This window comes from Vulpes lagopus, chromosome 13, assembly GCF_018345385.1.
Source record: "Vulpes lagopus strain Blue_001 chromosome 13, ASM1834538v1, whole genome shotgun sequence".
NCBI lineage: Eukaryota > Metazoa > Chordata > Mammalia > Carnivora > Canidae > Vulpes > Vulpes lagopus.
Genome location: NC_054836.1, coordinates 37,220,429 through 37,238,476, shown reverse-complemented (window position 1 = coordinate 37,238,476; position 18,048 = coordinate 37,220,429). Strand labels below are relative to the sequence as shown.

Sequence of the window (18,048 nt, the reverse complement as noted above, 5' to 3'; positions counted from 1 at the left end):
GTATATGGCCAATTATTTGTTGAATGTATCACCCTTCACCATCAGCTGGCTCATATAACTGAAAATCTGTATAGAATTTGTCCAAATATCTAATAACCTTTTCTATTACAAGTATCATTGTCTATGCAAATTCAAAATGTACTATACACAGAAAATCATTCCTTAACAACTCCAGTTAAATGAGATTTCAAAGTACATAATTTTTTGCACAGCCAAACATCTTTTATTTTTCACAAATGGAATACCAAAGACACAACCCAACCAGCTCCAGAACACTTCCGAATTTTTTTGTTTACTTAGCCAACTGAAAAAAAGTTTTAAAAGGAACATCTGCAACAACAAAAAAAATACTAATCCATCAATCAAAGCTGGCTTCACCATTTCTTGTCTTTTCCTTATATTGGTCCAAGTTCTCCATCTTTAATTCTTCTTTCTCTTTATATTGCGTATATTCAGTATCTTTTTCTGGGTTTGGAGTTGATTTCCCCTTTGGCACCAAGAAACATTCTGCATTCAAAACTTGCTCAGCAGTCATTGAACTTCTACAATATATCAAGCTATAGAGGAGGGATTTGACATTATCACCCTGCAAGGAAAAAGACAGGTTACAGAACAAAAGTAAAATCAAAACAAAAGGGCAAATCTGAAATAAGGAAGAAGAACCCAACTCAAAAATACTTTTAATCAATAAACAGAGCTAACATCAATTTTTCCTACTTAGATTTTTTAAGATTTCTATAAAATTCAACTACTTATTGGAAAGCAATTATTACTCCAATAATAAACAATGGAATTAAATCACAGGGAAAACCTGTAATAAGATCATAGGTGAAATATCTCAAAAACAAGGGAAACTTTAAAAAAGAACATTTTAAGGCTACCCTCTTCTTCCTCTTTTTTTATGGCACTGGTCAGAGTTTGACACTGAAAATTTTACACTAAAGCTTCTTTAGAAGGGAAACCTCTTCTACTGGTCAACTGCCTATGGATCAGTTTTGAAGTGATCTCCAGGAACTCCTCTACCACCACTACCATTATCATTATGGGGAGCCAGAATTTATTAGGTACCACTATTTCAAAGAACTTTTTAAAAGTTATTTGTACTATCACACTGTAATAACTGCTCTATTATTTCCACCTGACAAAGCACCTGGATATGCTTCTTTTTTTTTTTTTTTTTTGCCCCTGTATGATGACTCCAAACAGAACACATTTCTTTCCTTTTTTTAAGATTTCATTTATTCAAGAGACAGAGAGCATGAACAATTGGGAAATGTAGAAGCAGGCTCCCCCCTGGGCCAGGAGCCCAATGTGGGCCTATATCCCAGAACCCTGGGATCATGACCAGAGCTAAAGGCAGCCGGTTAACTAACTGAGCCACACGGGCACCTGAAACAAACATATTCTACACTGAATAAAAATCACCTGTTTATTGCTAATGTTCTCCCTGGACGCTAAGATCCTTAAGACTGGGAATTTTAGTTTATCACTTCATCCTCAACAACTAGCACAGTGGCAGTAATATAACAAATATTAAATAAATACTTTTAAATTAATGCCATAGTGTACTCTATAGAATATGTTTCTAAACATATTTAAGGACAGCACCTTCAGCAAGTATAAACTAAAAATTACAAAATCTAGTGGCTTAGTCGCTTAAGCATACAACTCTTGATTTTGGCTCAGGTCATGATCTCAGGGTCATGAGATCAAGCCCATCAGGCTCCACAATGGGCACACAGCCTGCTTGAGATTTTCTACCCTTTCCCTCTGCACCTCCACCCCTGCATACAATTCTCTCTCTCCCTCTAAAAATAAAAAAATTATTGCTGAGAAGGTAACCTGGTACTGCCATTGTGGAAAACAGTATGGAAGGTCCACAAAAAATTTAAAATAGAACTACCATATGATGCAGCAATTACACATCTGGGCATTTCTCTGAAGGAAAAAACACTAACCCAAAAAGATATATGCATCCCCCATGTTCACTGTAGTATTATTTATAAGGGCGAGGATATGGAAACAACCTACATGTCCATCAACAGATGAAGGGATATGAAAAGATGGTGTAAATTATAGAAGTAGCCCAAGTGTCCACCCGTAGATGAACAGATATAGAAGATGTAGTATACACACATACACAGGAATACTATCTAGCCATAAAAAATGAAATCTCACCATTTGCAATGACATGGATGGACCTAGAGAGTATAATGCTAAGTGAAAGAAGTCAGTCAAAGAAAGAAAAATACCGAATGATTTCACTCATGTGGAATTTAAGAAACAAAACAAATAAGCAAAAGAAAGAAAAAAAGATGGGATCCCTGGGTGGCTCAGCAGTTTAGCGCCTGCCTTCAGCTCAGGGTGTGATCCTGGGGTCCCAGGATCAAGTCCCACATCGGGCTCCCTGCATGGAGCCTACTTCTTCCTCTGCTGGTATCTCTGCCTCTCATGAATAAATAAAAATGGGGAGAGGGGAGAGGGGAGAGGAAAAGGAAAAGACAAACCAAGAAAGAGACTCTTAACCAGAGAGAACAAACTGATGGTTACCAGAGGGTAATGTGGGTAGGGCAATGTTTGAAATAGGGGATGGGTATTAAGGAGTTCATTTGTCATGATGAGCACTGGGTTATGTATGGAACTGTTGAATCACTATATTGTATACCCAAAACTAATATAACACTGTATGTTAAGCAATTTGGAATTTTGAAAGAATAAAGTGCTATTCTGTAGCCAAAAAAAGGGGGGAAAATGATACACACACAATGGAAGTTATCGTTCAACCATAAAAAAAGAACGAAATCTTGCAATCTGTGATAACATAGATGGACCTTAAGCACAATATACTAAGTGAACTAAGTCAGAAAAAGATAAAAACAACTACCAAGATCACAGATACAGAGACCAGATTAGAAGCTGCCAGAGGCAATGTGGTGAGAAGTTGGTGGGCAAAACTGGTGAAGGGGTCAAAAAGTACAAACTATAAGTATTTATTTTACATGTAAATCATGAGAATATTATGTACAGCAGCATGGTGACTACTTAATAATACTGTGTTGCCTATTTGAAAATTGCTAAGAACAAAAACAGACACATAGATCAATGGAACAGAATAGAGAATACAGAAGTGGACCCTCAACTTTATGGTCAACTAATATTCGACAAAGGAGGAAAGACTATCCACTGGAAAAAACACAGTCTCTTCAATAAATGGTGCTGGGAAAATTGGACAACCATATGCAAAAGAATGAAACTAGACCACTCTCTTGTACCATACACAAAGATAAACTCAAAATGGATGAAAGATCTAAATGTGAGACAAAATTCCATTAAAATCCTAGAGGAGAATACAGGCAACACCAACACCCTTTTTGAACTTGGCCACAGTAACTTCTTGCAAGATACATCCACGAAGGCAAAAGAAACAAAAGCAAAAATGAATAATTGGGACTTCATCAAGATAAGAAGCTTTTGCACAACAAAGGATACAGTCAACAAAACTAAAAGACAACCCACAGAATGGGAGAAGATAGTTGCAAATGACATATCAGATAAAGGGCTAGTTTCCAAGATCTATAAAGAACTTATTAAACTCAACAGCAAAGAAACAAACAATCCAATCATGAAATGGGAAAAAGACATGAAGAGAAATCTCACAGAGGAAGACATAGACATGGCCAACAAGCACATGAGAAAATGCTCCGCATCACTGGCCATCAGGGAAATACAAATCAAAACCACAATGAGATCCCACCTCACACCAGTGAGAATGGGGAAAATTAACAAGGCAGGAAACCACAAATGCTGGAGAGGATGTGGAGAAAGGGGAGCCCTCTTGCACTGTTGGTGGGAATGTGAAATGGTGTAGCCACTCTGGAAAACTGCGTTGGAGGTTCTTTAAAGAGTTAAAAATAGAACTGCCCTACGACCCAGCAATTGCACTGCTGGGGATTCACCCCAAAGATACAGATGCAGTGAAACACCGGGACACCTGCACCCCAATGTTTCTATTTCTAGCAGCAATGTCCACAATAGCTAAACTGTGGAAGGAGCCTCGGTGTCCATCGAAAGATGAATGGATAAAGACGATGTGGTTTATGTATACAGTGGAATATGACTCAGCCATTAGAAACGACAAATACCCACCATTTGCTTCGACATGGATGGAACTGGAGGGTATTATGCTGAGTGAAATACAGTCAATCAGAGAAGGACAAACATTATATGGTCTCATTCTTTTGAGGAATATAAAAAATAGTGAAAGGGAATAAAGGGGAAAGGAGAAAAATAAGTGGGAAATATCAGAAAGGGAGACAGAACATGAAAGACTCAACTCTGGGAAATGAACTAGGTGGTGGAAGGGGAGGTGGGCGGGGGTGGGGGTTACTGGGTAGTGGGCACTAAGGTGAGCACTTGACAGGATGAGCGTTGGGTGTTATTCTGTATGTTGACAAATTGAACACCAATAAAAAATAAATTTATTTAAAAAATGAAAATTGCTAAGAGTAAATCTTAAAAGTTCTCACTTCAAGAAAAAAAATATTTATAACAATGTATGCTGATGGATGTTAACTAGATGTTATTGTGGTCATTATTTCCCACTCTGTACAAATATCAAATCATTATAAAACTAATCTAATGTTATATATTAACTAATATTATCTGTCAATTACCTCTCAATATAATCAAGTTCTGCTACATGATATATGTACTTCTGAATATAATTAAACCACTTATGAAATTGTTTTTAAAATAAAATCTATCTTATAGTCCATGCAATATAAAAAAGAGTAAAATAATAATAATATCCAAAAAAATGGAGGTATTATTTTCCCAACTACAACAGAATATCAAGATACTGATATTCAATTCTCATTCTCAAATTAACCCATTAATCAAAATACTTACAAAGTCTCAATAATGTTTTTCAGAGGACTTAAGTTGGTGCCAAAATTCATAAGGAAAAATAAAACGGCAAGAATAACCAAGACAACGTTGAAGAAAAACCTAAGGAAGGAAAGTCAAAGTCCACTCTCTATAAAGACACAATATTTTAAAATGTGTAACTGCAGAGTGTTGGCATAGGGATCAATAAATAATCCAAAGAACAAAACAGACCCCCAGATTCATGAGTACATGGAAACTTGGCACAGCACAGAGTGGTATTACTAATCAGTAGGGATAGACTGACTATTGAGTACATGGTGCTGGGTCAACTATCTGTCCACATATATATATAAAAAAATTGAACCTTACTTCATATATACAAAAAATGGACTTCAGAGAGATTAAAAATACAGAAGAGAAATAGAGGAAAAAGGCAGGTCCAAAAAATGGCACATGAAGAACATTTATCAGAAAAAATACAGTAAAGTTTCATTCATTCATCCATTCATTCAAAATATATTTATTTAAGTCTTATTATGTATCAACTACTGACATTGGGGATACAATGATGCACACACAAAACCCCAGCCTTGTAGGCCCTTACTGAGCATACAAAATATTTTTTTAAAAAACTTAATGAGGGATCCCTGGGTGGCGCAGCGGTTCGGCGCCTGCCTTTGGCCCAGGGCGCGATCCTGGAGACCCAGGATCGAATCCCACGTCGGGCTCCCGGTACATGGAGCCTGCTTCTCCCTCTGCCTGTGTCTCTGCCTCTCTCTCTCTCTCTCTGTGACTATCATAAATAAATAAAAATTAAAAAAAATATAGAAAAAAAAATAAAAAACTTAATGAAAGAATAATCTGTTTTTCAAAGGACAGATACATACACATACCTATCTATGATACATACATAGAATCTTTCTGGCAAGATTCACAAGAAACTAGCAATACCACTGGTGTTTCCAGAAAAGAGACCTGGGTAGCTGAGGGACATATCAATAGGGATGTGCTTCTTTTTGTAATTTTTGAATATCTTATCACACACATGTATATAAAGGAACATCTATTTAAAGGAACTACCTTCAAATAAACATAAGGGTTGTACAATAGAGAATAGAATGAAGCTGTCTGAACTTAAAAGTAATTAAGCAAAGACTGAAGGCCATCTGATTGGACCTACTGTTAAATTCTTCTGGGGACTGAGAATTAGTGAATTGTCTTCTAATATCTAATAATATCTAATAATTGCATAATTCTTTGATTTCTCTCCACCTGTGATATGGCCCCTATATTGTCTAAATTATAGTTCCCTCATTTGTTTGATAACTACATGTGATTATAGAATATAGATAAAGACAACCCCATTTCTAGCACTAACAGCTGCCTCAGATCACCCAAGCAAGGGATCTCTGGGTGGCTCAATAGTTTAGTGCCTGCCTTCGGCCCGGGGCATGATCCTGGAGTCCTGGGATCAAGTCCCATATCAGGCATCCTGCATGGAGCCTGCTTCTCCCTCTGCCTGTGTCCCTGCCTTTCTCTCTTTCTCTGTGTCTCTCATGAATAAATAAAATCTTTTTTTAAAAAATTACCCAAGCAAATACTATACAGCCAAGTATTCTATTTGATCTCCATTAGCAGTTATATCAAACACATTAAATAAAAACTTCTTATATTTATTCACCTTTATACATACACCTAGCAGTGTCTAGCACTCAGCTAACAGAATAGAACCGTAGCAGGCAAACTTCTAAGATGTTCCCCACTGATCCCTAATCCCTGGTATTCATGTCATCATGTAATCCCTCCCTTTTGTGTATGATTACCTACAGAGTTAGTTATGAAAAACTGTGACTTCGGTCTAGCTAACAGACTTTCTATCCTTACTCTACTACACTTTGATGAAACAAGCTACCATGATGGAAATACGGCAAAGAATGGAGTGCAATTTCTTGTAAACTGAAGAGGAACTGAATTCTACCAACAATCACGTGGGCTTGAAAGCAGATCTTCCGACTAGGGAGAAGCTGGTCAGTCAGGCGGCAGCTCCCAACAGAGGGATCTGCATGCCCTACTGCCTTTGGGAGCCACGTCCCAAGCACAATTCCAGCAGCACAGGGCCCCGAATCCCAAGGTGCCAAGGAGACACAATCCACGATCCTGCATTCTCCTTGGAACAGGGGGAGGCGGGGAGGACACAGGACAGTGAGGACTCTCCTGTTGCCAGGCGCCCGCCCCCAAGCTGTGCAGATCAGCTCACCCACACTGCCCCCAGACCATTTAGGCCAGTGTGGACTGGGAGACTGCAGTAGTTACTGGGGGAGCTGTGTCCGGGGCCACCAGGGAACAGGGGCCTCACAGGGTAAACAGCTCCCACTGAGCCCGCACCTGGCAGGGGGCGGGGCATCTCCTCCTGGTACACACACCTGAGAATCAGCACAGCAGCCCCTGCCCCAGAAGACCAACTGGAAGCACAAGGGAAGAGCAAGTTCTTGACCCAGCAGCACTGGAAAGCTCCAGGGGAAGTCGAGGGATTTACAGTATATATTATCAGAGGGGGACCCCTATTTTTTTCTTCCTTTTTCCGGTACAACTCGTTTTTATATCAGACTGTAAATTTCCAATTTTTTTCTTTTCCCAACGTAACTACAGTATTTTACCACCTCTTCATTTTTAAGATTCTTCCTTTTGACCTTCATATTTCTACAATTACAGCTCCTAGATATATTTTCTACTTCTAGATTCCCTTCAACATATTCAACTTGATTTTGGGAGATATTCAAGATATGTTTTTTATGTTTTGTGATTTTTGTTTTCTCTGCCTCATTTTGTTCTACAATGGCATAAGTTAATACCTTCTAAAACATGACCAGCACGCACCCAGAACCAAGTGGTATACCATGCTGGTTCATTACAAGATATTCTTCATTTCCATTCTGCCCCCCTCTTTTATCTCATTTATGTTTTGCTTGTCAATGTTGGGGCCCTCTACAAGTATTACTGGTTTATATAAATTTATATTGAGCATCTTCTAACATACAAAACTTAATATACTCAGAAACAAGAGGATCACCTTCTAGAACACCTCAGGTAGACTGGATTCTCCCTCCACTATAACTTTGTCACCACCACCATCTCCCAGTGCCCCCCCCCACCCCCACTTTTTAATACTTCTTTTTTTGTCTCTTCTTTGGGATTCTTGGCCTTTTATTTTTTACTACTTTGTTTTAAAATTTGTTTTTCACTTTAGTGGTACTTTTGTTTTATTAAGTTCTGAACTTTGTTTTCAATTTTTGGTCTCTGACTCTGAACTCAGCAGAATCATCTAGGGTGATATATATTTGGTCATGGTTGACATTCTTAACTCAGCCGACTCATACAGCCACTCAGCACTAAGCAAAATGACTAGAAAGAAGAACTCACCACAAAAGCAAGAATCAGAAACAGTACTCTCTGCCACAGAGTTACAGAATTTGGATTACAATTTGATGTCAGAAAGCCATTCAGAAGCACAATTATAAAGCTACTGGTGGCTCTGGAGAAAAGCAATAAAGAAATCAAGAGACTTCATGACTGCAGAATTTAGATCTAATCAGGCCAAAATTTAAAATCAATTAAATGAGATGCAATCCAAACTGGAGGTCCTAACAAAAAGGGTTAATGAGGTAGAAGAAAGAGTGACTGACATAGAAGACAAGCTGATGGCAAGGAAGGAAGCTGAGGAAAAAAGAGAAAAACAATTAAAAGACCATGAGGAAAGGTTAAGGGAAATAACTGACAGCCTCAGAAGGAAAAAATCTACATTTAATTGAGGTTCCAGAGGTCGCCAAGAGGGCCACAGGGCCAGAAAGCATATTTGAACAAATTATAGCTGAGGATGTCCCTAATTTGGGGATGGAAACAGGCATTCAGATCCAGGAGATAGAGATCCTCGCACCCCCCCCCAAATCAATAAAAACGGTTCCACACCTCAACATTTAATAGTGAAATTTGCAAATTCCAAAGACAGAGAATCCTTAAAGCAGCAAGAGACAAGAGATCCCTAACTTATATGGGGAGAAATACTAGATTAACATCAGACCTCTCCACAGAGACCTGGCAGGCCAGAAAGGGCTGGCAGGATATATTCAGGGTCCTAAATGAGAAGAACATGCAGCCAAGAATACTTTATCCAGCAAGGTTCTCATTCAGAATAGAAGGAGAGATAAAGAGCTTCCAAGATAGGCAGAAACTGAAAGAATAGGTGACCACCTAACCAGCTCTGGCAAGAAATATTAAAGGGCACCCTGTAAAAGAAAGAGGAAGCCCAAAGACGGGGGAAAGCACAAAAACGGGGACTGAATAGGTATTATGACGACACTAAATTCATATCTTTCAATAGTAACTCTGAACGGGGAGGGGCTAAATGATCCCATCAAAAGACGCAGGGTTTCAGACCAGATAAAAAAGCAAGACCCATCTATTTGTTGTCTACAAGAGACTCATTTTAGACCTGAGGACACCTATAGCCTGAAAATGAAAGGTTGGAGAGCCATTTACCTTTCAAATGGTCCTCAAAAGAAAGCTGGGGCAGCAATCCTCACATCAGGTAAATTAAAGTTTATCCCAAAGACTGTAGTAAGAGATGAAGAGGGACACTATATCATACGTAAAGGGCCCTATCCAACAAGAGGATCTAATAATCATGAATATTTATGCCCCTATTGTGGGAGCTGCCAAGTATATCAATCAATTAATAACTAAAGAAAAGACATATTTAGATAATAATACACTAATAGTAAGAGACCTCAACACAGCACTTTCTGCAAATGAGAGATCTTCTAAGCACAACATCTCCAAAGAAACAAAAGCTTTAAATGATACACCGGACCAGATGGATTTCAGATATTTATAGAACTTTGCATCCGAATGCAAATGAATACACATTCTTCTCAAGTGCACATGGAACTTTCTCCAGAACAGACCACATGCTGGGTCACAAATCCGGTCTCAACCGATACCAAAAGATTGGGATTGTCCCCTGCATACTTTCAGACCATAATGCTTTGAAACTTGAACTCAATCACAAGAAGAAATTTGGAAGAAACTCAAACACGTGGAGGTTAAAGAGCATCCTGATAAAAGATGAAAGGGTCAACCAGGAAATTAGAGAAGAATTAGAAAGATTCATGGACTAATGAAAATGAAGATAAAAAAAAAAAAGATACAACCATTCAGAATCTTTGGGATACAGCACAAACAGTCCTAAGAGGGAAATACATCGCAATACAAGCATCCCTCAAAAAATTGGAAAAAACTCAAATACACAAGCTAAACTCGCACCTAAAGGAACTGGAGAAAGAAAAGCAAATAAAACCTACACCCAGCAGAAGGAGAGAGGTAATAAAGATTCGAGCAGAACTCAATGAAACAGAGACCAGAAGAACTGTAGAACAGATCAACAAAACCAGGAGTTGGTTCTTTGAAAGAATTAATAAGATAGATAAACCATTAGCCAGCCCTATTAAAAAGAAAAAAGACTAATGAATAAAATCATGAATGAAAAAGGAGAGATCACCACCAATACCAAGGAAATACAAACGATTTAAAAACATACTATGAGCAGCTGTACGCCAATAAACTAGGCAAACTAGAAGAAATGGACGCATCTCTGGAACACCACAAACTACCAAAACTGGAACAGGAAGAAATAGAACACCTGAACAGGCCAATAACCAGGGAGGATATTAAAGCAGTCATCAACAACCTCACAAGACACAAAAGTCCAGGGCCAGATGGCTTCCCAGGGGAATCCTAGAAAGAAGAAACAGTACCTATTCTACTAAAGCTGTTCCAAAAGATAGAAAGGGATGGAATACTTCCAAACTCGTTCTATGAGGCCAGCGTCACCTTAATTCCAAAACCAAAGACCTCGCCAAAAAGGAGAATTATATACCAATATCCCTGATGAACACAGATGGAAAAATTCTCAATAAGATACTAGCCAGTAGGATCCAACAATACATTAATAAGATTATTCACCATGACCAAGTGGGATTTATCCCCGGGATGCAAGGCTGGTTCAACACTCATAAAGCAATCAACATGATACATCATATCAACAAGAGAAAAAAAATAACCATACGATCCTCACAATAGATGCAGAGAAAGCATCTGACAAAATACAGCATCCATTCCTGATCAAAACTCTTCAGAATGTAGGGATAGAGGGAACATTCCTTAGCACCTTAAAAGCCACCTACAGAAAGCCCACAGCAAATACCATTCTCAGTGGGGAAACACTGGGAGTCTTTCCCCTAAGATCAGGAACCCGACAGGGATGTCCACTCTCACCACTGCTATTCGACATAGTACTAGAAGTCCTAGCCTCAGCAATTAGCCAACAAAAAGAAAAAAAAAGGCATTCAAATTGGCAAAGAAGAAGTCAAACTCTCCCTCTTTGCAGATGACATGATACTGTACTTAGAAAAACCAAAAGACTCCACCCCAAGATTGCTAGAACTCAAACAGCCATTCAGCAGTGTGGCAGGATACAAAATCAATGCCCAGAAATCACTGACATTTCTATACACTAACAACGAGACAGAAGAGAAATTAAGGAGTCAATCCCATTTACAATTGCACCCAAAAGCATAAGATACCTAGGAATAAACCTAACCAAAGAGGTAAAGGATCTCTACCCTAAAAATTACAGAACACCTCTGAAAGAAAGTGAGGAAGACACAAAGAGATGGAAAAATATTCCATGCTCATGGATTGGAAGAATTAATATTGTGAAAATGTCAATGTTACCCAGAGAAATTTACACATTTAATGCAATCCCTATCAAAATACTACGGACTTTCTTCAGAGAGTTGGGAACAAATAATCTTAGGATTTGTGTGGAATCAGAAAGACCTTGAATAGCCAGGGAAATACTGAAAAAGAAAACCAGAGCCAGGGGCATCACAATGCCGGATTTCAAGTTGTACTACAAAGCTGTGATCATCAAGACAGTGTGGTACTGGCACAGAAACAGACACATAGATCAGTGGAACAGAATAGAGAACCCAGAAATGGGCCCTCGACTCTATGGTCAGCTAATATTTGACAAAGCAGGAAAGACTATCCGCTGGAAAAAGGACAGTCTCTTCAATAAATGGTGCTGGGAAAATCAGCCAGCCACATGAAGAATGAAACTAGACCATTCCCTTACACCATACTCAAAGATGAACTCAAAATGGATGAAAGATCTAAATGTGAGACAAGATTCCATCAAAATTCTAGAGGAGAACACAGGCAACACCAGCACCCTTTTTGAACTTGGCCGCAGTAACTTCTTGCAAGATACATCCACGAAGGCATAAGAAACAAAAGCAAAAATGAACTATTGGGACTTCATCAAGATAAGAAGCTTTTGCACAGCAAAGGATACAGTCAACAAAACTAAAAGACAACCTACAGAATGGGAGAAGATAGTTGCAAATGACATATCAGATAAAGGGCTAGTATCCAAGATCTGTAAAGAACTTATTAAACTCACCACCAAAGAAAACAAACAATCCAATCTGAAATAGGCAGAAGGCATAAACAGAAATCTCACAGAGGAAGACATACACATGGCCAACAAGCACATGCAAAAATGCTCCACATCACTTGCCATCAGGGAAATACAAATCAAAACCACAATGAGATCCCACCTCACACCAGTGAGAATGGGGAAAATTAACAAGGCAGGAAACCACAAATGTTGGAGAGGATGTGGAGAAAGGGGAACCCTCTTGCACTGTTGGTGGGAATGTGAACTGGTGCGGCCACTCTGGAAAACTGTGTGGAGGTTCCTCAAAGAGTTACAAATAGAACTGCCCTACGACCCAGCAATTGCACTGCTGGGGATTTACCCCAAAGATACAGATGCAGTGAAATGGCAGGACACCCGCACCCCAATGTGTATAGCAGCAATATCCACAATAGCCGAACTGTGGAAGGAGCCTTGGCGTTCATCAAAAGATGGATGGATAAAGAAGATGTGGTCTATATACACAATGGAATATTACTCAGCCATTAGAAATGACAAATACCCACCATTTGCTTCAATGTGGATGAACTGGAGGGTACTATGCTGAGTGAAGTACGTCAATCGGAGAAGGACAAACATATTGTCTCATTTATTCGTGGAATATAAAAAATAGTGAAAGGGATTAAAGGGGAAAGGAGGAAAAAAAAATAAAGGGGAAAGGAGGGAAAATGAGTGGGAAATATCAGAGAGGGAGACAGAACATGAGAAACTCCTAACTCTGGGAAACTAACTAGGGGTAGTGGAAGGGGAGGTGAGTAGGGGGATGGGTTAAATGGGTGATGGGTGCTGAGGGAGGCACTTGACGGGATGAGCACTGGGTGTTATACTCTATGTTGGCAAATCGAACTCCAATAAAAAATAAAAAATAAAAAATAAAGCAGAGCTTCCTCAGTCAAGAATTAAGATGACTATGACAGCCCAGTCAACAACTTGATGCAGCCTATGAAAGACCCTGAAGCAAAGAACCCAAATAAGCTAAGCCCAGATTCCTGACTCACAAGGAGTAAAACAGTAAGTCTGTGTTAAATCGCTAAATTTCAGTAAAATTTGTTAAAGTATCATTTTTATATCAAGTTTGAAAGAGCAGGAATTTCAAGTGGTTCACTTTGTGTGAAGATACAACCTCTAACACAGCAATACCGGTATTTTTCTAATGGCAAGAAATCCATATCCTAAGCTTTAAAATTATTAAGTATTATCACCTTTTTTGTTATCCCATTCTACACTACAGCCAGTAAGTGTAATAAATAATTTCACAGTCTCCCAAAACTTGTCTCCAATGTTTTTTATTCATATCCAAGAAGTATAGCAAAGCTCCTTAGGAATCATTTCTAATGTGTGTTTTTGAAAAGCTAATTTCATGGGATATTGGATGTTATAAAACACAGTATTTCTGTGGTCAAATAAGTTAAAGGACTACAGAGTTAAATAAAACTATATGTGTTCCTTCATTAGAGTCCAAATAATCAAAAAGGCATGAGACCATGTTATCTGAAAGGAAGAAATAAAACTGTTTGGTTCATAGACAAATGACAGGATTGTCTATATAGAAAATCTGAAAGATCAGAAAAAAAAAACTCCTGAAACTAGTAATTGATTATAATAGCAAGCTTGCTACATATAAAGTTAACATACAAAACTCAATCATCTTCCTATATACAACAATGAACAAGTGGAATTTGAACACCAAAAAACAAAATACTTAGGTATATGTCTAACAAAATAGGTAGAAAATCTACCTGAGGAAAATTGCAAATCTCTGATGAAAGATATTAAAGAAGAACTACATAAAAGGAAAGATATTCCATATTTATGGATAAAGACTCAATATTGTCAAGGAATCAATTCTCCACAACTTGATCTATAGATCCAGTATATTTCTAACCAAGCTCCTAGCAAGTTATTTTTTGGATATGAACAAACTAATTCTAAAAGTTTACATGGAGAGGCAGTAAGACCTGGAATAATCAACAAATATTCAAGAATGAAGTTGTAGGCTGACACGACCCACCTTCAAGACTTGCTATATAAAGTTACAGTAATCAAGACTTGTGGTATAGGGATGCCTGGGTGGCTTAGTGGTTGAGCATCTGCCTTGGGATCAGGGTGTGTTCCCAGGGTCCTGGGATCAAGTCCTCTATTAGGTTCCCCATGGGGAGCCTGCTTCTCCCTCAGCTTATGTCTCTACCTCTCTGTCTGTCTCATGAATAAAATCTTAAAAAAAAAAGACTGTGTGGTATTAAGAATAAACCAATAAATTAATGGTATACAATAAACCCATAAAATATACTCAACTAATAATATGACAAAAAGGAAAAGGCAATACAGTGGAGATGGGTCTTTTCATCAAATGGCACTGGAACAACTGGAATCCACAAAAAAATGAATCTAAATATAAACCTTATGCTTTTCACAAAAAGTAACACAAAATGGGTCATGGATCTAAATGTGAAATGCAGGCCGCCCAGGTGGCTCAGCGGTTTAGCACTGCCTTCAGTCAAGGTCGTGATCCTGGAGACCGGGTATCAAGTCCCATGTCAGGGTTCCTGCATGAAGCCTGCTTCTCCCGCTCTCTGCCTGTGTCTCTGCCCCGCCCTTCTGTCTCTTATGAATAAATAAAATCTTTAAAAATTAATTAATTAAAATAAAATAAAAGTGAAATGCAAAACAATAAAATTCCTAGAAGATAACATAGGAGAAAACCTAGATGAAATTGGGTTTGGTGATGACTTTCTAAATACTACACCAAATGCCATGAAAGAAAAAACTGATAAATCAGACTTCATTAAAATTAAAAATGTCTGCTCTGTAAAAGACATTATCAAGAAAATTAAAAGACAAGCCACAGATTATGAGACAATATTTGCAAAAGATTTTCTGATAAAGGACTGTTTTTCAAAATATACAAGAATTCTTAAAACAGTAACACACACACAAAAAGACTCAATAGTAAGAAAACATGAAAAAAAAATGGGCCAAAGACCTTGCCAGACACCTCACCAAAGATACATGAATGGCAAATCAGCATATGAATGAAAAATGCTCCACACATCATCTCTCAAGGAAATGTAAATTAAAACAAGATACCGCTATACATCTAGAATACTGATAATACCAAATGCTAGCAAGGACGTGAAGCAACAGGAATAGTAATACAAAATGGTATAGTCCTTTAGACACTAACAAAACTAAACATACTCTTACCATACAAGCCAGTGACTATGCTCCTTGGTATTGACCTATTAAAATGAAAATTTATGTCTACACAAAAACTTGCACATGGATGTTTATTCATACCTGCCAAAACCTACAAGCAACCTAGATGACCTTCAGCACGTGAACAGGTAAATAAACTGTGGTATATTCAGAAAATGGAATATTATTTAGTACTAGACAGAAATGAGTTATTAAGCCTTGAAAAGATCTAGAAGAACTTTTTTTTTAAGATTTTATTTATTTACTCATGAGACACAGAGAGAGAGGCAGAGACACAGGCAGAGGGAGAAGCAGGTTCCATGCAGGGAGCCCAACGTGGGACTTGATCCCAGGTCTCCAGGATCACGACCAGGGCCAAAGGCAGCACTAAACCGCAGAGCCACCCAGGCTGCCCTAGAAGAACTTTAAATGTACATTACTAAGTGCAAAAAAGTCAATCTGAAAAGGTGACATACTGTATGATTCTAACTACATGACACTCTGGAAACACAAAACTATGGAGACAGTAAAAGGGTCAACGGTAACCAGTGGTCTGGGGAAGGCAGGGATAAACAGGCAGAACACAAAGGATTTTTAGGGCAATGTAAATACTCTGTATGACACTATAGTGGTGAACACATGCCATTATATATTTGTCCAAACTCACAGGAAGGCACAACGCTTTCAATGGGTTGTGCCTTTCCTCAATTACATTAGAGAAAACCCTAATGTAAATGACCGACTTTAGGTGATAATGATGTGTCAATACAGGTTATCAATTGTAATAAATGGACCACTATGGTGGGGGATATTAATGGACAGACTATACATATGTAAGAGAAGGAAGTATACAGGAAATCTCTGTACCTCTCTCTTCATTTTGCTATGAACCTAAAACTGCTCTTAAAAAAAGTCATAAAAACAGTTGTAAGATATTTTAAAATAAGTATTTTTTCTTAAAAAATTGCATGAGAAATTTTTAGAGATTATACTTCCATAAACTTATTTACTGCCATATTTATAACCTCTTAATATCTAGTCCTACAGGAAGAATTTAATATTTTCATGTATTACTGCCTTTACCTAGTATAGCAGCACCTCATTCTCTCTCTTGTAAACTCCTACTTCAATCTTGAAGATTCACCTCAAGCTACTTGCTGGAATCTTCTACCTATCTCTTCCCTCCCCCTTTCTCTGCAGAGTTAAAAATTAGCTTCCTCCAAAGTACTTTCTTAATACCCTACTTAGAGATCGTGGTTGTTTACCTGTTCATATTTCTAAATTATTCATTTATTCAAAACTGCAATCCTGGTAATCCAGCATCTAGTTCAATTCCTAGTATGGACTAGATACTCAAAATATGTTGACTGAATACATATATAAATGTATGTTTATATTTGGCAAAGCAATATGAATGACAGATATATGACAAAGAAAAGACACAGCTAGATACTTATAAAAACTAGTAAAATACTAATATTTTAAACTAATGTTTTTAATTTTTTTTTAATTAATTTTTATTGGTGTTCAATTTACCAACATACAGAAAAACACCCAGTGCTCATTTTAAATAATATGATCTTGGAAGATACAGCAAAGACTATTTTTTTCTTTATTACTTATATTACACAATTTGTGTGAAAAATGTACAATCCAGCAGTATTCTCTAGCAACAATTCTCTGGCAGTGGTGTAAGCAAGGCATTTGAATTTTTCTTATTTATTATGAATGCTATTTTGCATTCTTAAAAAAAGTAGAGGACATTTTCAGCCCAATATTTATGTTTACGTTACTGGTACAACTACAGCATATGTTTCCAACCAGTAAATGACAAAAAGGTCGCATACCAAACGAAACTGATCCACTTTTGGAATTCCATCTTCATTTGTCTCAAATTTCTGATTTTGAACAGAAAGCTGTTAAAGAAAACGAAAATGGATAAATCCCCAGTGTAGCAAAATACCAATCTTATAAGCAGTCAATTCTGGAACTGTTCATATTCTGGAGAAAAGAGAACAACTCATTCAAAGGACATATATTAGCTCTTACAGGATAAAAAAAAAAAAAAACTTTCATGTTAATAACCACTTGTTCCAAGTAACTAAACAGTTCCCGGGGCTCCTCAAGTATTAATCAGAGTTGATGAATATAATATAAGAAACTGCAATACTTCCTCACATTTCAAGCAAATACATCGAAACTTTGTGGCTTATACCATGTTGGTTTCATACATTAAGTACAAATAAAGTAAATCAAGCATGTTTCTTTCCTTCCTAATACTTAACCTATATTCAATAAATACATATTAAACTTTTAAAACTATTACATGTGGAGATTTCTTACATACCCAAATTTTCTGAATCCTATATACTCATCACCCAGCCCCAAAAACCATCAGCCTTATGTATAAA

At 37.6% G+C, this 18,048-nt stretch overlaps 1 protein-coding gene across 2 annotated transcripts in view; it reads right to left on the bottom strand.

Moving 5' to 3' along the window:
• Positions 1-217: 217 nt before the first annotated feature.
• The window catches only part of STK31 (serine/threonine kinase 31), an 85,400-nt gene continuing 67,569 nt past the window's right edge, over positions 218-18,048 (bottom strand). The window contains exons 22-23 of one of the 2 annotated variants that reach the window (XM_041727905.1): positions 17,485-17,553; positions 218-586 (exon numbers count right to left, since the gene is read on the bottom strand). In XM_041727905.1, coding sequence (XP_041583839.1) covers positions 359-586; positions 17,485-17,553 — 297 coding nt within the window. In that variant the 3' untranslated portion in view covers positions 218-358. The remainder of the gene's footprint in view (positions 587-17,484; positions 17,554-18,048) is intronic. The other variant, XM_041727906.1, reaches the window with a different exon arrangement.